The sequence below is a fragment of the Microtus ochrogaster genome, chromosome 7, assembly GCF_000317375.1.
Source record: "Microtus ochrogaster isolate Prairie Vole_2 chromosome 7, MicOch1.0, whole genome shotgun sequence".
Classification (NCBI taxonomy): Eukaryota; Metazoa; Chordata; class Mammalia; order Rodentia; family Cricetidae; genus Microtus; species Microtus ochrogaster.
Window position 1 is genome coordinate 47,189,621 of NC_022014.1, and position 17,916 is coordinate 47,207,536.

General features: G+C 48.6%; 2 protein-coding genes across 4 annotated transcripts in view; one reads left to right on the forward strand and one right to left on the reverse strand.

Moving 5' to 3' along the window:
- Nucleotides 1-1,301: 1,301 nt before the first annotated feature.
- Nucleotides 1,302-7,778, forward strand: Hnrnpab (heterogeneous nuclear ribonucleoprotein A/B). 2 transcript variants are annotated; one of them, XM_005350127.3, is made up of 8 exons: nucleotides 1,302-1,516; nucleotides 1,598-1,844; nucleotides 2,588-2,756; nucleotides 3,549-3,707; nucleotides 3,839-3,970; nucleotides 5,993-6,095; nucleotides 6,776-6,916; nucleotides 7,176-7,778. In XM_005350127.3, exons 2-8 carry the CDS (start codon nucleotides 1,621-1,623, stop codon nucleotides 7,244-7,246), a joined length of 999 nt encoding a protein of 332 aa, XP_005350184.1. In that variant the 5' UTR covers nucleotides 1,302-1,516; nucleotides 1,598-1,620; the 3' UTR covers nucleotides 7,247-7,778. The 2 variants fall into 2 exon arrangements, with proteins under 2 accessions (XP_005350184.1, XP_005350185.1); XM_005350128.3 differs by lacking the exon at nucleotides 6,776-6,916 and having other exon boundaries at nucleotides 1,308-1,516.
- A 145-nt stretch (nucleotides 7,779-7,923) lies between these two features.
- Phykpl (5-phosphohydroxy-L-lysine phospho-lyase) overlaps nucleotides 7,924-17,916 on the reverse strand; it is a 16,197-nt gene continuing 6,204 nt past the window's right edge. For both annotated transcript variants that reach the window (XM_005350126.3, XM_026780369.1), the window contains 9 exons: nucleotides 16,923-16,997; nucleotides 16,283-16,370; nucleotides 16,092-16,208; nucleotides 14,021-14,103; nucleotides 13,543-13,768; nucleotides 10,080-10,234; nucleotides 9,756-9,845; nucleotides 8,951-9,081; nucleotides 7,924-8,104 (listed from right to left, as the gene is read on the reverse strand). In XM_005350126.3, coding sequence (XP_005350183.1) covers nucleotides 7,968-8,104; nucleotides 8,951-9,081; nucleotides 9,756-9,845; nucleotides 10,080-10,234; nucleotides 13,543-13,768; nucleotides 14,021-14,103; nucleotides 16,092-16,208; nucleotides 16,283-16,370; nucleotides 16,923-16,997 — 1,102 coding nt within the window. In that variant the 3' untranslated portion in view covers nucleotides 7,924-7,967. The remainder of the gene's footprint in view (nucleotides 8,105-8,950; nucleotides 9,082-9,755; nucleotides 9,846-10,079; nucleotides 10,235-13,542; nucleotides 13,769-14,020; nucleotides 14,104-16,091; nucleotides 16,209-16,282; nucleotides 16,371-16,922; nucleotides 16,998-17,916) is intronic.

Sequence of the window (17,916 nt, forward strand, 5' to 3'; positions counted from 1 at the left end):
TGGTTGTGGTGGCTCATACTTTTAATCCCAGCACTTGGAAAGCAGACAGGTGTACGTATTTCTGTACATTCAAGGCCAGCCTGGTCTACAGAGTAAGATTCAGGACAGCCAGGGTTGTTACACAGAGAAACCCTATCTCGAAAATCAGATGAAGAAAAGAAGATGGAGAGTGAGAATTGACACACATCTGCATGCAGGCCCTAGCACACGTGTTTGCACATATACACAGGAGTGGGGCAACTCAGCCCTTCCGGTTAAAGCTCCAGAAAAGGAGCCTTTAACATCACCTCGTATACGACTTAACAGGAATGATATTTTTCCTAAAAACAAGCTGTTAGACTAGGCAGGGTGGCACATGTCTGTAATCACATCCTGCGCTACAGAAAAAGACCTTATTTTTAAAAAATCATCTAGAATAAATGAAATTAAGCCAGCATGATGGGGCTGCAGAGACGGCTTAAAGATTAAAGGCTGCTCTTCCAGAGGACCTGGGTTCAATTTCCAGTATCCACATGGCAGCTCACAACTGTGTAACTCTAGCTCCAGAGGATCCAACACGTCCTCACCTTCTCACCACTCAATGCACCTAAAAATAAATATAAATTATATATATATATATATATATAAAGCTAGGCATGGTGGTGGTACAGCCTAATCCCAGCACTGAGTGTGTGGAAAAGGAGCCAGTCAGGGCTGCGAGGTCCTGTCTCAAAACAAACAAACAAAAAAACCCACAATCAACATAACAAAAAAAATTCAAAAGCAAAACTAAACGTGAGTGCGGTGTTAAGCTGAAGCTGGAAACAGCACATTCCAAAGGTCACGGCGTCGACTCTCCACGGACCGCATCAGCGAGCGTCCCTGGAAGAGAGGGCAAGAGCACCAGCATCTCCGGACACCTAGGCTTAGGAGGAGGCCGCGCCGAGGGCCTCGGATGACCCTAGCACCCCGTATCATGGAAGCCAAGATTCGGCTCCTTCCTCCGGGCGACCTTGAATTTAGGGGCTTCCTCCGGCTCATTATCCCCTTTTGGGAGGCCGGGGATGTCAGTGTGGTATGATGTGTACGGAGGGGATGACAGACTGCCGTGTGCCCCCGGAAGCGAGGGACACTTGAGATGCCCGCCCGGTAACCGGAACCGTACGCAGTCCGGACTCGCGCGCGTTCTAAAATGAGGACAAAGCCCGCCCGGATCTAGAGCGCGCGCGCGGCGGCAGCCAATAAAATGCCAGGACAATGGTGAGTGGCGGTTGGCTCCAGCCAATGAAGATATTTTTTGTTACGAGGTGGTCCCCGGCTCCGGCATTATAAAGAGCTCCACGAGTTGGCATTGTCAGGCGGTGGCACCGCGCGGGACGGGTTAGAGGTGTCTCCTGCGGTCAGTGTGCGGCGGCGGCCGAGCGGTGCGGCACCGTCGGTGGACGCGGACGAGTCCCCGGGGGTGCAAGCGTGAGCGCGGCCAAGCCCGCGGAGCCTTCCGCGGCGAGTAGGGCCTCGCGGCGTCATCGGCGGCGAGGTGAGCTGCCGGGCCGCGGGCGGTGGGCGGGAGCTCGGGGCTTGCCGCGGGGGCCTGACGTGCTGTCGCCGCTCGTTGCAGGAGCCGCTGCGGCCTGGCCGACCATGTCGGACGCGGCTGAGGAGCAGCCCATGGAAACGACGGGCGCCACCGAGAACGGACACGAGGCCGCCCCCGAAGGCGAGGCCCCGGTCGAGTCCGGCGCCGGAGCAGCGGCCCCCGCAACTCCGGCCGCGTCTGGGGGCGGGACCACGGCCACCCCGAGCGGGAACCAGAACGGCGCCGAGGGCGATCAGATTAACGCCAGCAAGAACGAGGAGGACGCGGGGTAGGTGCGGCCGCGGGCCATCGGGCCGCCGCCTTTGTTCCGGGGCAGCCTTTTGTTGGCGCCACGCGGCGGGGGGAGGGGCGGGTGCCCGCCGAGCGGTGTCGGGCGCGCTCGCCCGGCGGGTCCAGGCGCGGTTACGCGCATTGGAGTTTGGAGGAGTTTGCGGGGTGGACTTTGCGGGCGCCCTGGGCTGCCCGCGCGGAGCTTAGGTTGCAGCGGGCCTCGGGGCGGGAGGCCCCGGAAGAGGAAAAGCGGCCGACCTCGACTCGGGCGGCGAGCGCTGCGTCTGGGCTGCGTGGGCGGAGTTGGCGCGCGGCAGGCCCGGCCTAGCTTGCCTCGGGTCGAGAGGCGGAGTCATGGCCTGAACCCTGGGGCGCTCTCGGCCCCAGGAAACCCAGAGTTCCTCGGGACCGGTTCTTTGGAGGCGGGAAGAACGGAAAGGAGCTTGTTTAGACTCAGGCGTGCTGGACCCGCTCATTTAAACTTGTGATAGGTCACGGGGCGTGTTTGCGACCAGGTTGGCCTTAACTTTTCCTACACAGTGTGTCTACATCAGCTGTGAAGTCTGTTGAGTTGCGATTGCCGAGTAACACCTGGGGATTAACTTGAAAGGCGGCGCGGTCGCAGGCTGGCCCATGGGATGGTGGCTTCACAGGCCAAGAAAGCGTATCCGGGTCAGGCTTTTCTAAAAAGGTGTAAAAATCACAACCATTTTCCAAAATTTGTGGTCGTTTCCCTTTCAGAAAAATGTTCGTTGGTGGACTGAGCTGGGATACCAGCAAGAAAGATTTAAAGGATTACTTTACTAAGTTTGGAGAGGTCGTTGACTGTACAATTAAAATGGATCCGAACACTGGGCGATCAAGAGGGTTTGGGTTTATCCTATTTAAAGATTCTTCGAGTGTGGAGAAGGTAAGCTGGCTGTTTAGCAGCAGTCTGTTAGGATTGAGTTTTAAGGAACTCGTGTGCACTGCAGTGTTTGATAGGGACAAAGAGCTTAAGATCCTGCTTTGAGGGATAGTGCAGATGAAGTAGGGTATATATTATTTGTGAGGGAGTGATTCTGGAGTACAGTTCATCTGTCCCGTGGGCGCCCCCCCCCCCAGACAGGGTTTCTCCGTAGCTTTGCAGCCTGTCCTGGAACTCTTCTTTTTAGACCAGGCTGGCTTCAAACTCAAAGATCTGTCTGGCTGCCTCCTGAGCGCTACTATTTTAAAAGCTTAGTCTCTTCTGAAGGAGGGCAGCTACCTGGACAGGAACTAGAGTCCTGCCTCCTGCTCTCCCTTATCACTTATTTTATATGCCTATTCACGGGCTTGATGTTAATTTTACTATAGGGATTGTAAATCCAAGATTACAGTGAAGATACGTGTTTTTATACAGTTTTAATAGGGATGGGACCTCAGATCCTGAATCTCAGATGTGAGAGTGCATGATTCATCCAGGGTAGAGAGGCTTTCATCACTAGATTATCTTGTGTTCTTTATGAAAGGAGGTGGGTCTTAAGTTGGACTGCTGGATAGGAAGAGTGAGTGTAGAGCATGACAGGCTGCTGGGGTTGGCTTGTAGTGTGGAGGTGGTTATTGGTATGGGATGTTTGGAGAAAGTTGGGTTTGGAAGTCAGTTTGGCTTAGCTCCAGAGAAATTAAGCCCATTTTGTGTACTTCTGTCAGTTAGAACCTGACATGATTCTGTTTTACACAGGTCTTAGACCAGAAGGAACACAGGCTGGATGGTCGTGTCATTGACCCTAAAAAGGCTATGGCTATGAAGAAGGATCCTGTTAAGAAAATCTTTGTGGGAGGTCTGAACCCTGAAGCCACAGAGGAAAAGATCAGAGAATACTTTGGCCAGTTTGGGGAGGTGAGTATGGGCTTTGGCCCAGCCTGACTAGAGTATTAGTAGGGTTTTCTCCCCTTTTAGTCTTTTCTTTCTTGGGTTTATATTTCTGGGCACCAGAGGTTTAAACCTGAGCTTTGCTTATGTTTTTACAGATTGAAGCCATTGAGCTTCCAATAGATCCTAAGTTGAACAAAAGACGGGGTTTTGTTTTTATTACCTTTAAAGAGGAAGACCCTGTGAAGAAAGTTCTGGAGAAAAAGTTTCATACTGTCAGTGGAAGCAAGGTAAGGTGTCAGAACACTGCCTCACTTGCTTTTGGCTCTTGGGGGTGTAGATTAGGTTGGGCCACCTATAAGCCCCTTCTAGATTAGTAAAACTTCACTGTTTCTCTATGCTTCACATTGCTGATTAAAACAGGGAATAGGCCTTTAAATAAAAGCTGAACTGGAAACAGCTGGTTCAGTGGCTAAGAGCACTGACTCTTAAGACCTGGTCCATCCGTAGCACTCATGTTTGGCTAACAGACCGCCTGTAGCTACAATTCAAGGTCTGATGGTCTCTGGCATCCGTAGCACCGTATTTTATATGCACAAGGTGCGTTAATAAAAACTGAAATGTGTTTAAAGGAGGCAAAGAGGAAGCCAGGCTTCTGTGACTAGTCGGAGCTGCTGACTAGTTTTTTTTTTTTAAAGATTTATTTATTATGTATACAGTGTTCTGTCTGCATGTATACCTGCAGGCCAGAAGAGGGCACCATATCTCATTACAGATGGTTTTGAGCCACCATGTGGTTGCTGAGAATTGAACTCATGACCTCTGGAAGAACAGTCAGTGCTCTCAACCGCTGAGCCATCTCTCCAGCCCTGTAGTTTTTATTTTTGAGACGGGTTTCTCTGTGTTACAGCTCTGGCTGTCCTCGAACTCACTTCACAGACCAGGCTGGCCTTGAACAGGATTAAAGGCCTATGCCGCTGTCACCATCGCCAGGCCTGACTAGATTCTTTGGTGCCCAATAGTGTACCATACAGTCCAGGGGTTATGAAACTTGCAGTGAAATTTTCCCTGTTCCAGAGCTTTTCCCATTTGGGTGTGCTTTAGTCAACCCAAAGACTAAAGCTCCTTGGGATTCTGGAAACTGATTGCAAATGTGGAGTCATGTTTAGTGGAGTAATTGATTTTCAAGTTGGTTCAGATAGAAGGTGTGGCTCTGAGTGTAAGTTACTACTGGAGTGGCAGTGGATAAGGTAGGGCGAGACTCCAGGAAGTTTCTTTCTCTTGTTGGGAGATTTAAAAGCTTGGTTTGGGATTCTTAGTTCTCCCAGTAGACACTGACATTTTTCTTTTTCTGGTGTGCCCTAATGTGAAGTAGTAGGAAGATCCTTGAGCCCTCTGGTAGTGAAAACTGCTGCCTTAGATAGAAATATTCAAATTAAATTACTCAGTGTCTTTTTTCCCCCCCCCCTTTTAGGTAGGTTTTTCTTTTTTTTCTTTTTTCAGTGTAGGCCTGGTTGTCCCGGGAATCTCTAGACTAGGTTGGCTTTGAACTCACTGGCTTGTTTCTGCCTCCTGGGTGATAGTATTAAAAGTGTGTACCACCTGCCCAGTTTACTCGGTGTTTTTAATTCAGTAAGATAAAATATAAGGCACATCATAGTAGGAGATAATATGCATCCTCTGACCCCCAATTCGAGACAGTATTTCACTGCTGCCCTGTCAGGACAGGAGCTCCCTCTATAACATGATGGTCCCAAACTTCTGCCTCCAAGTGAGCTGGGATTAAAGGCATGCATCATGCCTAGCTCATTTACTTTTTTTTTTTTTTTTTTGATGGAGTGTGTTAGGACTGGCTTTAGAAATATACATCGCCTTCAAAGTTTTCAGGCATAAAAGTAAGTCTGAGTCCTGTTCGTATTTAGATGTGAAGCTGAAGCTCATCTCTCAAAGGGCCAATGCTTAGGGTGGCAGGCAGTATGGCTTTAAACAAAGCCTTACACTTGCTTTATCTGTTAGGTGAAGGTCAGCTTTCCATCCTGTTGTATTTGAGTAGGTTGAGTTTCTTCTGTAAAAAGAATAAAAAAGCTTAGTACCCATAATCTTTGGGAATTCTGACCTTGCCTAGTATGACTAGCTTCTCCAGTTGACCATCCCCAAATTCTTGGTTTTAGCTGTGGTTCTAGAAGCTTTCAGGTCAGGTGTGACCTCCTGCCCACATCTGAGTATTGGCTGTATAGTAGATAGAGGTCTTTGCAGCAGCCTAACCCTGAACTGACCCATAGGACTTGACCTAGTGTCCTCTTGGCTTTTAGTGTGAAATCAAGGTTGCCCAGCCCAAAGAGGTCTATCAGCAACAGCAGTATGGCTCTGGGGGCCGAGGAAACCGCAATCGAGGGAACCGAGGCAGTGGTGGAGGTAAGTGGAAGCTGGATGAAGACTTTCCCTGCCTGCAAGGAGCTTTCTGTGCCTGTCTTGGGGATTGCCTCTTGGTGTTCTGTGCAGTAAGGTGGGCAGCTGGGTGTGAAGTGGGTACAGCTCAGGGATAGGAATGAGTGGTTTCCTGGGTGGAGGATGTGTGCTTGTGCTGCTGTGGCTCGTGGCTCCACGGAATGAAAGAGCCCTATCTTTCTCATTGTGCAGCTTGGGGCTCCAGGCCAAGGGGGCGTTTGCATTGCACTGGGAGAATGATGGGGGCACAGTGGATTGTGCTTAGCTTTGTGACTGTCCTGGGTTTTGGTACACAACATACCTGAGGGCAGAAAGGCAAAGCTGTGCCAGGCGCTTAGCTCCTTCCATCCCAGGCCCCTCTAACTCCAAAGCCTGAACTGCATCTTTTTCAAGGCAAAGCTACCAGGGGAGGGTGGAGGTGACCAGAGAGTGATTTGAGTGAGTGTGAGTAAGCTTCTATTCTCCAAGTGAAGTTACCTCCTGGATTGCAAGGCTTGGGCCTAGGGCCCTCTACCAGAACAGTAGCCTCTTGGCTTCTACCCGAGCTGCCATAGTAACCCCGCCACCCAAAGGGCAGGATTTCCTCCATCCTAGCTCCTGCGTGTGCTAAATGGTCCACGGGCCCCTGTGCCCTGCTCCCCCCACAGGTCAGAGTCAGAGTTGGAATCAGGGCTACGGGAACTACTGGAACCAGGGCTACGGCTACCAGCAGGGCTACGGGCCCGGCTATGGCGGCTACGACTACTCGCCCTATGGCTATTACGGCTACGGCCCCGGCTACGACTACAGTAAGTAGGAGAGGGAGGCCCCATCTACTTCCTCCTAGGGGAGGCAGGTCAGATAGTGCAGGGGCCACTGGCAGTAGGGGCTTTGGAGTCAGACAGGCCTGGTTCAGACACTGGAGCTACCACATGGAGCTCCATTCTAATTCAGCTTTCTCAGTAAGGTGTGAGAAGCTGGTGTTGCTGCGCAGAGGATGTGACAAGCGCCTGGCACTGGGTAAAATGTACAGTTAAGTAGTAGCCGCAACATTGTTTTTACTCCTAGGTCAGGGTAGTACAAATTACGGGAAGAGCCAGCGACGTGGTGGCCATCAGAATAACTACAAGCCATACTGAGAAGCAGCAGGAGCGGCCGACAGACGACCGCACACGCTTTGTTTGGACGCGGAGTGAACACAATTATGTACCAAATTTAACTTGGCAAACTTTTATGGCCTGTCCCATGTGCATCTTATTTAAAATTTCCCCCAGAAATCACTCTCCTGTTTGCTATTCCAGAGCTCTAGTTGTAGGCAGCGTGTGGCGTCTCAGAGGCCAGAGCGGCATTAGGGGGGCTGATTTTATTACCAGGTTGCCCTGTATTAGATTGGAGGGTCTCTTTCCTGCTGTCGCTCTGCAGCCTGGACCTGTGGACCCTGGTTGTAAAGAGTAAACTGTATCTTAGGAAACCAGTGTCACCTTTTTCACCTTTTAATTTTATATTATTTGTGTCATACATTTCCAGTAATGGAAGTGTTAATTTTACTGTACTTTTTGGTACCTTTTGGGAATCTAATGTATTGTAAGGTATTTTACACGTGTCCTGATTTTGCCACGACCTGGATATTGAAGCTATCCAAGCTTTTGAAATAAAAATTAAAAAACCCCCACGCCTGGGTGAGTGTGGGATGCTCTGTGAGACCTTGCCCAGTGTTGGAGGTGCCAGATAATTTACTCTGGGACTGGGGTCTCCTGTAGCAGGGGTCCTTTAGCTGTTCTCACCTGACCTTCTCAGCCTTCACAGCTAGAGGACATCTTATCACTTATCACATTTATGTTCCAGATCCTTAGTTTCTGTTCAGTTATCCAGCAGATGAAAGTTGAAGTATTGGGGAATCTCTGGGGACAAACACAAGTCCCGCTTACCTGAAAGGTGCTTGACTGAGTTGGGCTGGATCTTCAGTGTTTTACAACTTCTTACTTTTTCTTCCATATCTAGAAAAAAAAAGACCACAGATGACTACAGATATGCCCTACATGAGTCCCCACTCTCTGCTACCTTCAGTTCCTAGGATGCTTGAGATAATAGTTTAGAGGTTGGGACCACTTGTCTAGCCAGGCTTATGCCCCACCATTTAATCCCTAACACAAATAGTACCAGGTGTGAGCCCAAAGCAGTTCTGTTTCTAATTAAGTCTCTAACCGTGTTTTATACACATAGAACTCTTAGAAACATTTATTAGGGATTAGACTAATGAGCCGGTTATCACTTAACTGACAGGGATAGAAGTTCCTCGTTGGTTGTTTTTTGTCTGTTGAAATCTGGGCCCTGTAAAACAACCGCTTTGGTGCCTAGTCATTTAGTTTGGTAGTTTCACTACAAAAATTGAGGGAAACCTTGGGGTGCTTTTAACCTTTGATTTAGAGGTTATGGGGAGAATTTCATTGCAGTCAGGCATTCATTTTATTCTCTTCAGTTTAGGGTATCCCTAGCTTAAAGATGAAATCTTTAGGGTATGCATAAGCATGGAACTGTAGACTGGGCTGGGATTAAAGGTAGGTACCACTGCTGCCTGACCCAATGTTGAGGACTTTTAAATATTTTTTAAATAAAGGCAGCCCAGGATTATTTTGAGTGTGATCTCTCCCACCCATCAAGTGCTGACATCATAGGTGGTTGCCACCATGTCCAGCCCTACATTCCACATTGATGCCTGTCAGGGCATGTAGGTAATGATTACAAAAGTCATGCTTTTGAGCTGAAGATGGTTTGGCTTGTTACATGTTCCCTGGTACACACTGGGGAGGCTCTAGCTACGATGTGAGTTGTACCAGGCTTACCCGTTAGAATGTCATCTATCTTTGCTACTACATGCTGTGCGTTGTCTAGGCTGAAGCACATTGGAGGTTTGAACTTGAGGACATTCCTCCCAGGGCCATCAGTGCTCAGTAAAATGTAGTTCTCCTTCAGCCTATAAGAAAAAGATACTTCACAGTTTTCATTCTGGAGATAACCTTAAGTCTGACAAAATTAGTTCCCACCATTGTACTGCTGACTTATGTTGTCCTGGGACTTGTGTCAGACCAGGCCAGCCTTCAGCTCACAGTAAGCCTGTTCCCTGAGTACTGAGATTAAGATGTTACACCATCTTTTAGCTCTATAAGGTTTTATTAAGTTGCCCAGGCTGTCCTTGAAGCCTTTAAAGGCTCTAACTATAATCCAGCTACCACCTCACTGTACTCACCCAGCTCATTGCCTCTACCTGGTTCAGATGCTGATTACTTGATGGCATTTGTTTTGATTTCCCAGTTTTTGTCCAAGACAAATGTTAGGTCAGGGCCAAGCCCAGCCCTGCTTAGGGTGACAGCAGTTAACACACACTAGCCTGAGCTGGGTGATGTCACCTGACAGTTTGCAATTGTGGAGTAGATAACCCTGCCTGGGGCCCATTACTGTTGAGTAGGTAAATTAACATGTTTTACAATGTGAATAAAGGCAGATTCAAACCCAGGGTTTTTCTGTGCTGCTACAGGCTTTCAGCCAAGGATTAGGGCCCAGACAACTGGAGGCTCATTGCTATACGGTTACTGGGATCCATAGTGCTTTCTATTTGGGGAAGGAAGACTTATTTCAGGAAAAAATTACCTGGAGACCAAGTATTCTGCCTCTTCAGTTGCTGGTGTCCTCAGGGTCTCATCTTTGATCAGATCCACACCGATGAAGAGCCCAGAGCCCCTGAAGGAGGTGACATCTTTACAGCCATGGTCCTTGCCTCTCTCTGCCCTGGCCTCAGCCACCCCCTTCACCCTGGAGATTGATGGTGTGGGGTGGAGAAAGCTGGGGATCTTCAGAATCCCAGTTCCTTCTAGAGAGTGGATGTAGACATTTTTTATCCCAAGGTTGAAAAATGGAACAAAGCTGAACCAATAGATATTTGGTTAGTCATGCCTGTTGCTCCCAGAACCGTACCTGACATCCCCAATGATAGGATGCTTGGCTTTCTGTTGGTTGAGATGCTCCATTAGGAAACTGCCCACATTAGCGGCATGAGCCTGGAGCTGCTCTGTTTTCAAGACATCCAGGACTGCCAGCCCCACAGCACAGGACACTGGGTTGCCACCAAACTGAACCAAGGGACAGTAATATCAGATGCTTTGTCAAATGGACCATCATCCCATGGAATTACCACAAAAACAACTGGGAAGGTTAAAGGCCCAAAGCTTTCAACACTTTGGGCTGTCCTCTATGATTCTGGTGTCTTGCAGGTCTTCAACCCAGGCCAGGTATAAGGTAAGCAAGAGACTTAGAACTGATGAGGAAGGTGAGAGGATCACCTCCACACCGGTCCTCTGACTTGTATGTGTGCCCTGGACCCATCAGCACCCCTGCCCTCCTGCAGTGTATGCAAAGTGACAAACTAGAACTCAAACTCATCCCACCTTCGTGTGGGGTAGGATTGTTTGAGCCCAGGGGTTTGGGGATATCTTCAGCAACACAGATATCCCCCTCCAGTGCCAAAATTAAACCTGTGGAAACGCCTTTAAAATACAACTTTGAGGAGACAGGCACAAGAGGATTTGAAAAAGCTGCAAGAGTCTGACAGCTTAGAATAGACTGTATTTGTCTCTCAAATTGCTGAAATCATAACTTCTAATATAATGGCTGGATGGTAGTGGCTCATGCCTTTCCCCAGCACTAGGCAGAGGCAGGTCTACATAGTTCCAGTCCAAGTATTGTGAGACTTTCAAAAAGTTTCTGTGTATGCAGGTGCATGTCCATATGGGTGCAGATGTCAACCCAACCTTGGATGTGGTGGATGTTCTTAGAAGACATCCATCTTGTTTTTTGAGACAATCTTTCACTAGGATCTGGAGCCAGTTAGACAGTGCTGGCTCTATAGTAATCCCAGAATAACAGGTCTGCCACTAAGCCTGATTTTTTTATATGGGGTCTAGAGATTGGACTTGGTCTTCATGTTTACAGGGCAAACTACATTATGTACTGAACTATCTTGTCAGTCCCCCCCCCCCCTTTTACTGTGTGGGAGGAGACAAGTGATATAGCTTAGTGGCAGAGTATTTGCGCTCCAGCACTGCCTGGGTCTATAAAGACGTCTTTTATGGTGCTGGGATGAAACCAAGCACCTGCTAAACATTGCTCTAGCACTGAACTATATACTTCCAGCCCGCAAACATGACTGTAGACAGATAAAGCATTCCCATACACTGGACAACATGCTTAAATGCCCTATATGTATTCAATTGTATTTCAAGTCCCTCTTACCCAGGATGTTAAGACAGCTATTTTTACATAGGATTTTTTTTTTTTTTGAGATTAAGCAGTCTTTCTTAAGTAAAAGCAACAACCATCAAGAATTAGACAAATTGGATCATCTAAAATGTAATTTTTACTTTTATTTTTTGAGGTAGGGCTTCACTGTAGCCGTAGCTGGCCTATAACTCACTGTTATATATAGACTAGGCTGGCTTTGAATTCAGCAGTCTGTTTGCCTCTGCCTCCTAAGTGCTGGAATTAAAGGCATGCACCACCATGCCTGGATTCATATAAAGTTATAAAAATTTTGGGGTCAATGAGATGTCCAGGGAGCTCAGTAGGTAAGAGCCAGATGTGCAAGTCTGATGACCTGAGCTCGGTCCCTGGAATCCAGATACCAAGTAGCACAGAGGTGCATGTTAATCTCAGAACTTCAGAACGCAGGAGGCATAGGCAGGAGGATCTCGATGAGTTTGAAGCTAGCCAGGTCTCTCAAAACCAAAACAGATGATAATTTATGTTTCTGTGGTTTCTTGTAAATCTATAAAGAAGTGAAGACCGCTGCCTACTGGAGGAACGTGTTCGCAGTATACACTTCTGGCAGGACACTAACCTCAACCTAGGTGTGTGTGCTTGCATGGGTATCTCTCTCACAGAAACACCTGTAGATAAGAAGGGCCTTATCTACAAGCCCAGAGTTTGATCCCTACGACTCACATTGGTAGGAGAGAACCATTCCTGCAAGGTGTTCTCCTTTGTGCTCACACAAGATACATGAAGTCAACCTATTCAAACTTTTAAAACACATGGGAATACTTCACAAAATATGAATTTGGGGAACAGCATATCAAAACCACATGGATCACCATTTTACATTTCCTTCGACTGGCAAAATTTAAGTGTTGATGAGAAGTAGAGCACAGAAGTGAACTCCTGTAATCCTGGCCCTCAGCTGGGATCGGAAGACTGCCATCAGTTCTAAGTCAGATGGATTATGTATTCAGTACCAGGCCAGCTAGGGCTTTTCACAGTAAGACCCTCTCACACACAAACCCCAAACACACTGCTGCTGAAGCTCTTCTGACCTGTGATTTACTTTGGAAAGCAGGACATCATCTTTTAAAGTTTAGTATCACACCCTCTGGCCCAGCAACTCTACTTCAGGGTTAATTTGTAACTGGTCTTGTAATGTGCACATGAAAAACAGACTGTTAAGAACTTTCAGTTGGCGGTGGTGGCGCACGCCTTTAATCCCAGCACTCGGGAGGCAGAGACAGGCGGATCTCTGAGTTCCAGGCCAGCCTGGTCTACAGAGCTAGTTCAGGTTTTGAGACAGAGAAACCCTGTCTCAAAAAACAAAACCAACCAACCAACCAACCAAAGAATTTTCGTGGTAGTACTGTTTACAGAAGACACAGGGAAGAGCCTCAGAACACATCGTCAGACGGAGCCAAGTATGGATGTTGTAAAGCAGGGAAATGAGTGACAATATGGGTGGTTCTTTTTTTTTTTTTTTTTTTTTTTTTTTTTTGGTTTTTCGAGAAATGGTTTTTCAGTGGCTTTGGAGCCTGTCCTGGAACTAGTTCTTGTAGACCAGGCTGGTCTCGAACTCACAGAGATCCGCCTGCCTCTGCCTCCCGAGTGTTGGGATTAAAGGCGTGCGCCACCACCGCCCGGCACATTCTGTGTTTTATACAACCTTATCTGTGACAGCATTTGGATTAATATTAATTTTGAAAGATGTTTTACAGCATTAAAAAAAAAAAATCTGACCTGGGCTAGGTGAGGCAGCAAACACCTTTGATTCCATCACTTGAGAGGCAGAGGCAGAGGCAGGTGGATCTCGGTGAGTTTAAGGCCAGTTTGGTCTACAGTGAATCCAACTTGTTCTACATAGTGAATGCTAGGCTAGTCAGGGCTACACAGTGAGTCTCTGTCTATCTCTGTTTGTCTCTGTGTCTTTCTGTCTCTCTCTCCCACATACACACACATACCCCCCTCCCCCCAAACAAACAAAAAGCCTGACATGTAGCTCTTGGAGGATGGCATTTTAGAAATCTGTGTGTTGTACAGAGTGGAAGGCCTGAAGCCTTCACTGACTAAGGACATGGTGACTGAGTGGCAGCTCATAGAGTCCTTGGCCTGCAGAGTTACTCACCGTATTGAAGTATTCTACACCAGTGGCTTCAAATGCCCTTGACACAGCTTGGGTAGTGGCCACACAGGCAACAGGGTGACCATTGCCGATGCACTTTCCCATGGTGACAATGTCAGGGACGAAGTTTTCCCCCTCCAGCTGGAAGGCCCAAAAGTGCTTGCCTACTCGGCCAAAACCAACCTGGATCTCATCTGCGACAAAGAGCCCTCCGGCCTTGCGAATATGCCTGTGGAGGACAGATGGCAGACGGGGCTGTGGTGAGAGAGACCAGGGTTGGAAGTCCTGGGGTACTGGGCCTTCACTTTGGGCAAATGGCCGGCCTTCTCTGGGCCATTATTTCTTTAAGGATTTGTTTCAGAAACTTCAGGCAAGGAGGCCAGGTTGTAGTTGGAATTTAGAATAGAATTTAAAAAAAAACGAATTAATTAAAAAATGAAAAGCCTGCCCTCCCTTGGGCAGAGCCTGCCCCTCTACTCACTCTGCCACCTGGGAGAAGTAGCCAGCAGGGGGAATGATCTGCCCACCCACACTGGGCAGAGACTCAGCGAAGAAGGCAGCGAGCTGTGAATGAGACAGAGTTCAGTTAGTTCAGAGTTAGTGCCTCGCTAATATTGGCAGCGCCCCTTCCTTTGGGTGTTATGTCACATCCGAGAGGGTAACTCACCCCACGCCCTTGATGCCTCCATCCCCTTCTACTTGGGCTTGCTCCAGTCAGCTAAATTCACTTACACGCCTCCTCCCACCTCATAAGCCTTTCTTCTTGGTCCCCATGTGGTGACCAGCAACAGTCTCAGCTCAGAACAAAAACATGACTTCATTCTTACCTACACCCTCTTTTAATGTGTCTTGTTGACACCCATTGTCTCATGGCTGTCACATGAGTCCACTGGTCGTCCCCAGCTACTGCAGATGCTGTTGTACGGGATACCTCTTCCTGTCTCTCATAGTGCCTTCAGGAGGATGCTTCAACTCAGACTCCGAGATCATCTCTGTCCTGCTTAAAACCCTTTGCCCATGCATGTTTTCCCTACTGTGTTCCTTCCCCCTTATGGGCGGCTTTGAAGACCTCATGAGACAGCTGATAGAGTGGGAAACTGGTTCTTATCATTCTCTCTCTCTCTCTCTCTCTCTCTCTCTCTCTCTCTCTCTCTCTCTCTCTCTCTTGTTTTTGAGGGAGGGTTTGTCTGTATAACCCTGGCTGTCCTAGAATGAACTCCGTAGACCTTCAAACTCAGAGATCTGCCCACCTCTGCCTCCAGTGTGGGATTAAAGGCGTGCGCTATTATGATCAACACCACAGGTCTTTTGAAGTGTTTGTGGTGCATCAGAGCCCCTCAGCTGGTTCTGCTAACCTCTCAGGCACCACAGCCTACCTTTTTCCTAAACACTCTTTGTTTGCTGGTCACTCCTTCAGTTTTATAGAGCCCAGTTGCTATCCCGGTGGGCCTTGTTCTCCCAGGGTAGACATCCCACTTGCCTCTCCACAGAATCCCTACCCACTCTCCTGGGAGGCAGCCTCATGGTGCCTGTCTTTAGGCTGTCCCAGTGAACTATATCTGGCATGCAACCCAAGACAGAGAACAGCCCAGTCCTTGGGTCTCCTCCCCTTCTGTGTTGAGGTCCCTGGGTAAATTCCAGATATATGGGTCCTGCCTGCTTGTCTGGGTCCATCTGACAACCTGCTCTACCTGGCCTCCGTCATGTGGGCCTTATCTGTGCAGCTGCCTGTTCAGTTAGCTCTTCCTTTCCTGCCTCCTACCCTACTTGGAATGCTAAATCTTACCTTTTACTATGTAACTCCATAGTAACTTCCTCTAAGGAGCCTCCTTAGATCCACATTGCTCCAGCCCGGGCCCCGGGATCCCTACTCTCTCCATTGTATTAAAACTAGGCTGGACATTAACGGGCCTCAGCCCCTCTTCACACTAGATTCTCAAAATCAGGGTCTCATTTTGCTCCTTTTTTCAGTACTGGAATTGAGTCCATGATGTCTCTCACACACATACTAGGTAAACACAGAGCTACATTCTCACCACACCCCCTTTTTCTTTGAGACGGGGATTCAGTTCTAGCCCTGATGGGCCTGTAACTCCCTAGTTAGCCCACACTGGCCTCAAACTCAAATCTATCTGACTCTGCCTCCTGAGAGCTGGGATTAAAGGTGTGAACTACCACGCTGCCCATTTTTGTAAAAAATTCCAGGGCTGGAGGGATGGCTCAGTGGTGGCTGCTCTTCCAGAGGACCTGAATTCAATCCCCAGCACCCACATGTTGACTTGCAACCATCTATAACTCTAGTCCCAGGGGATCCAATGTTCTCTTCTAACCCCCAAGGGCACTGCACACACGGTGCACAAACATACATGTAGGCAAAACACCATACACACAAAATAATTAAAATTATTTTGTATAGAGTTTCACTAAATTGTTTAGGGTGACCCTGATATATAGTTCAGGCCTGGGGCTCATTCTACTCTCACACCGTCTGGGCTCTCAGCATCTTGTCACAGCGGACTTGACATCCTCTGGACTGATGTGGGTGTGGTTACCTTCCTGCCCTTCTCCTGTGCGATGCTGATCACTTGCTTCACCTCGCTGGCATAGGCCTCTGCTGGATTGGGGTGGTCCTCCCGGTAGGGGCCCCGGTAGGTGTCTGGGAGAGGAGCCTGCAGGGAGAGACACTGCCATGTCATCCGGGCTCGGGGTGGAACTGACCTGGTGCTAATGGGAGCGTGCATACCACATGGACCCATTCCTTCTGGCCATCCAGGGCTCGGAACTTGTAGGGACTGATGTCGATCAAGGAGCTCAGGTGACCGTGATAAGCACTAGGGAGAAGGAGGATGTGGGCTTAGGCATGTTGGCATTTACTCCCTGGACCAGCCTTAGCCACTGTCTACCACTTTTGAAGACAAAACACAGGGAAGCCAATCTTTCTTCCTCAGGTACCAAGTCCTTGAGCTGGGGATGGGTGCAGGCTTGGAGTGACTTCCTACAAGGCTAATAACTGGCATGCCACAATTCTAGACACCTGCCCACTCTGGGTCCAGTTTTCTCCTCTGTAAAGTGGGGGCATAGGGTTATAGTACATCTTAAACATTAACTGGTCTCTGATGGCCTTTGGTCTCTAGAGCAGTCAGCTGAGCCTCCAGATGGTGTGGGGCTGCTTTCCTTCCCCAGCTGCTGTTCTCTCAGAAAGCTGGGTGAAGACGACCTCCAGGGAGGCATCACTGTGGTCTGGCTTTCTTGCTACACTGGCTTCCCGTGGTCCTGTATCTTCCACTTCCCCACTTAAGGTCTCAAAGCCAGAGCCCCGCTGACCCCTAGAGGCTTGTGGAGCCCAGGCTCTGGAGAAGCAAGGCTGTGTGAGTTACACTTACTGGTCTAATACCACCACATCCTGGTGTCCTGTGCACTGGCGAGCCAGTCTTAAGGCCAGGTCGTTGGCTTCTGACCTGTGACAGAAAATATGGGCATGACTTGGAACATCACCTAAGCGCTTCCCCTGAAGAAGGAACCCTTCCAGCATTGAGAACATTCTCAGGACACCAGTCCCTTGGCAACATCTAGTGCCTTCTGTGCCTCAGAGCAGGGAGAAAACAGGAGGTGCACGCTTAAAACTTAAATCGTGATGCATCCGTTTGTTTCTCTGGCTGTCCTGGAACCGACTCTGTAGACTAGGCTGCCCTCGAACTCATAGAGATCCGCCTGCCTCTGCTGTCGATTGCTGGGATTAAAGGTGTGTGCCATCACTGTCCTGCTCTGGTCTATCTTGAAAGCCAGACAATGAGGCACAGTGATCATTTCTGTAAGTGTCAACACTGGGCACAGGCTGCTGAGGAAGATCCGCATGAGGGTGTTATGGGGTAAAATGTGTTCTTCTGAAACTACTACATTGAAGCCCAACTCATAGGACCTCAAAATGATCTGCATGTGGCTTCATTGGGAGATTCTGAGATTTTCTTTCTTTTTCTTTTTTTTGGTTTTTCAAGACAGGGCTTTTGTGTAGCTTTGGAGCCTGTCCTGGAACTAGCTCTTGTAGACCAGACTGGCCTCGAACTCACAGAGATTCACCTGCCTCTGCCTCCCGAGTGCTGGGACTAAAGGCGTGCGCCATCGCCGCCTGGAGGGAGACAAGGCCTTTAAACAGGTTAGTTAAAGGAAGCCCGTTGGCAACCAATCAATCTGATTGATGTCCATATGAGAAATGGTGTTGATACACAGAGATACCGGGGCATTTGCACAGCTCCTGTGAGGTGGAGTCACGAAGATACAGGGCATTTGCACAGATCCTGTGAAGTGGATTCACGAAGATACGGGGCATTTGCACAGACCCTGTGAGGTGGAGTCACGAAGATACAGGCATTTGCACAG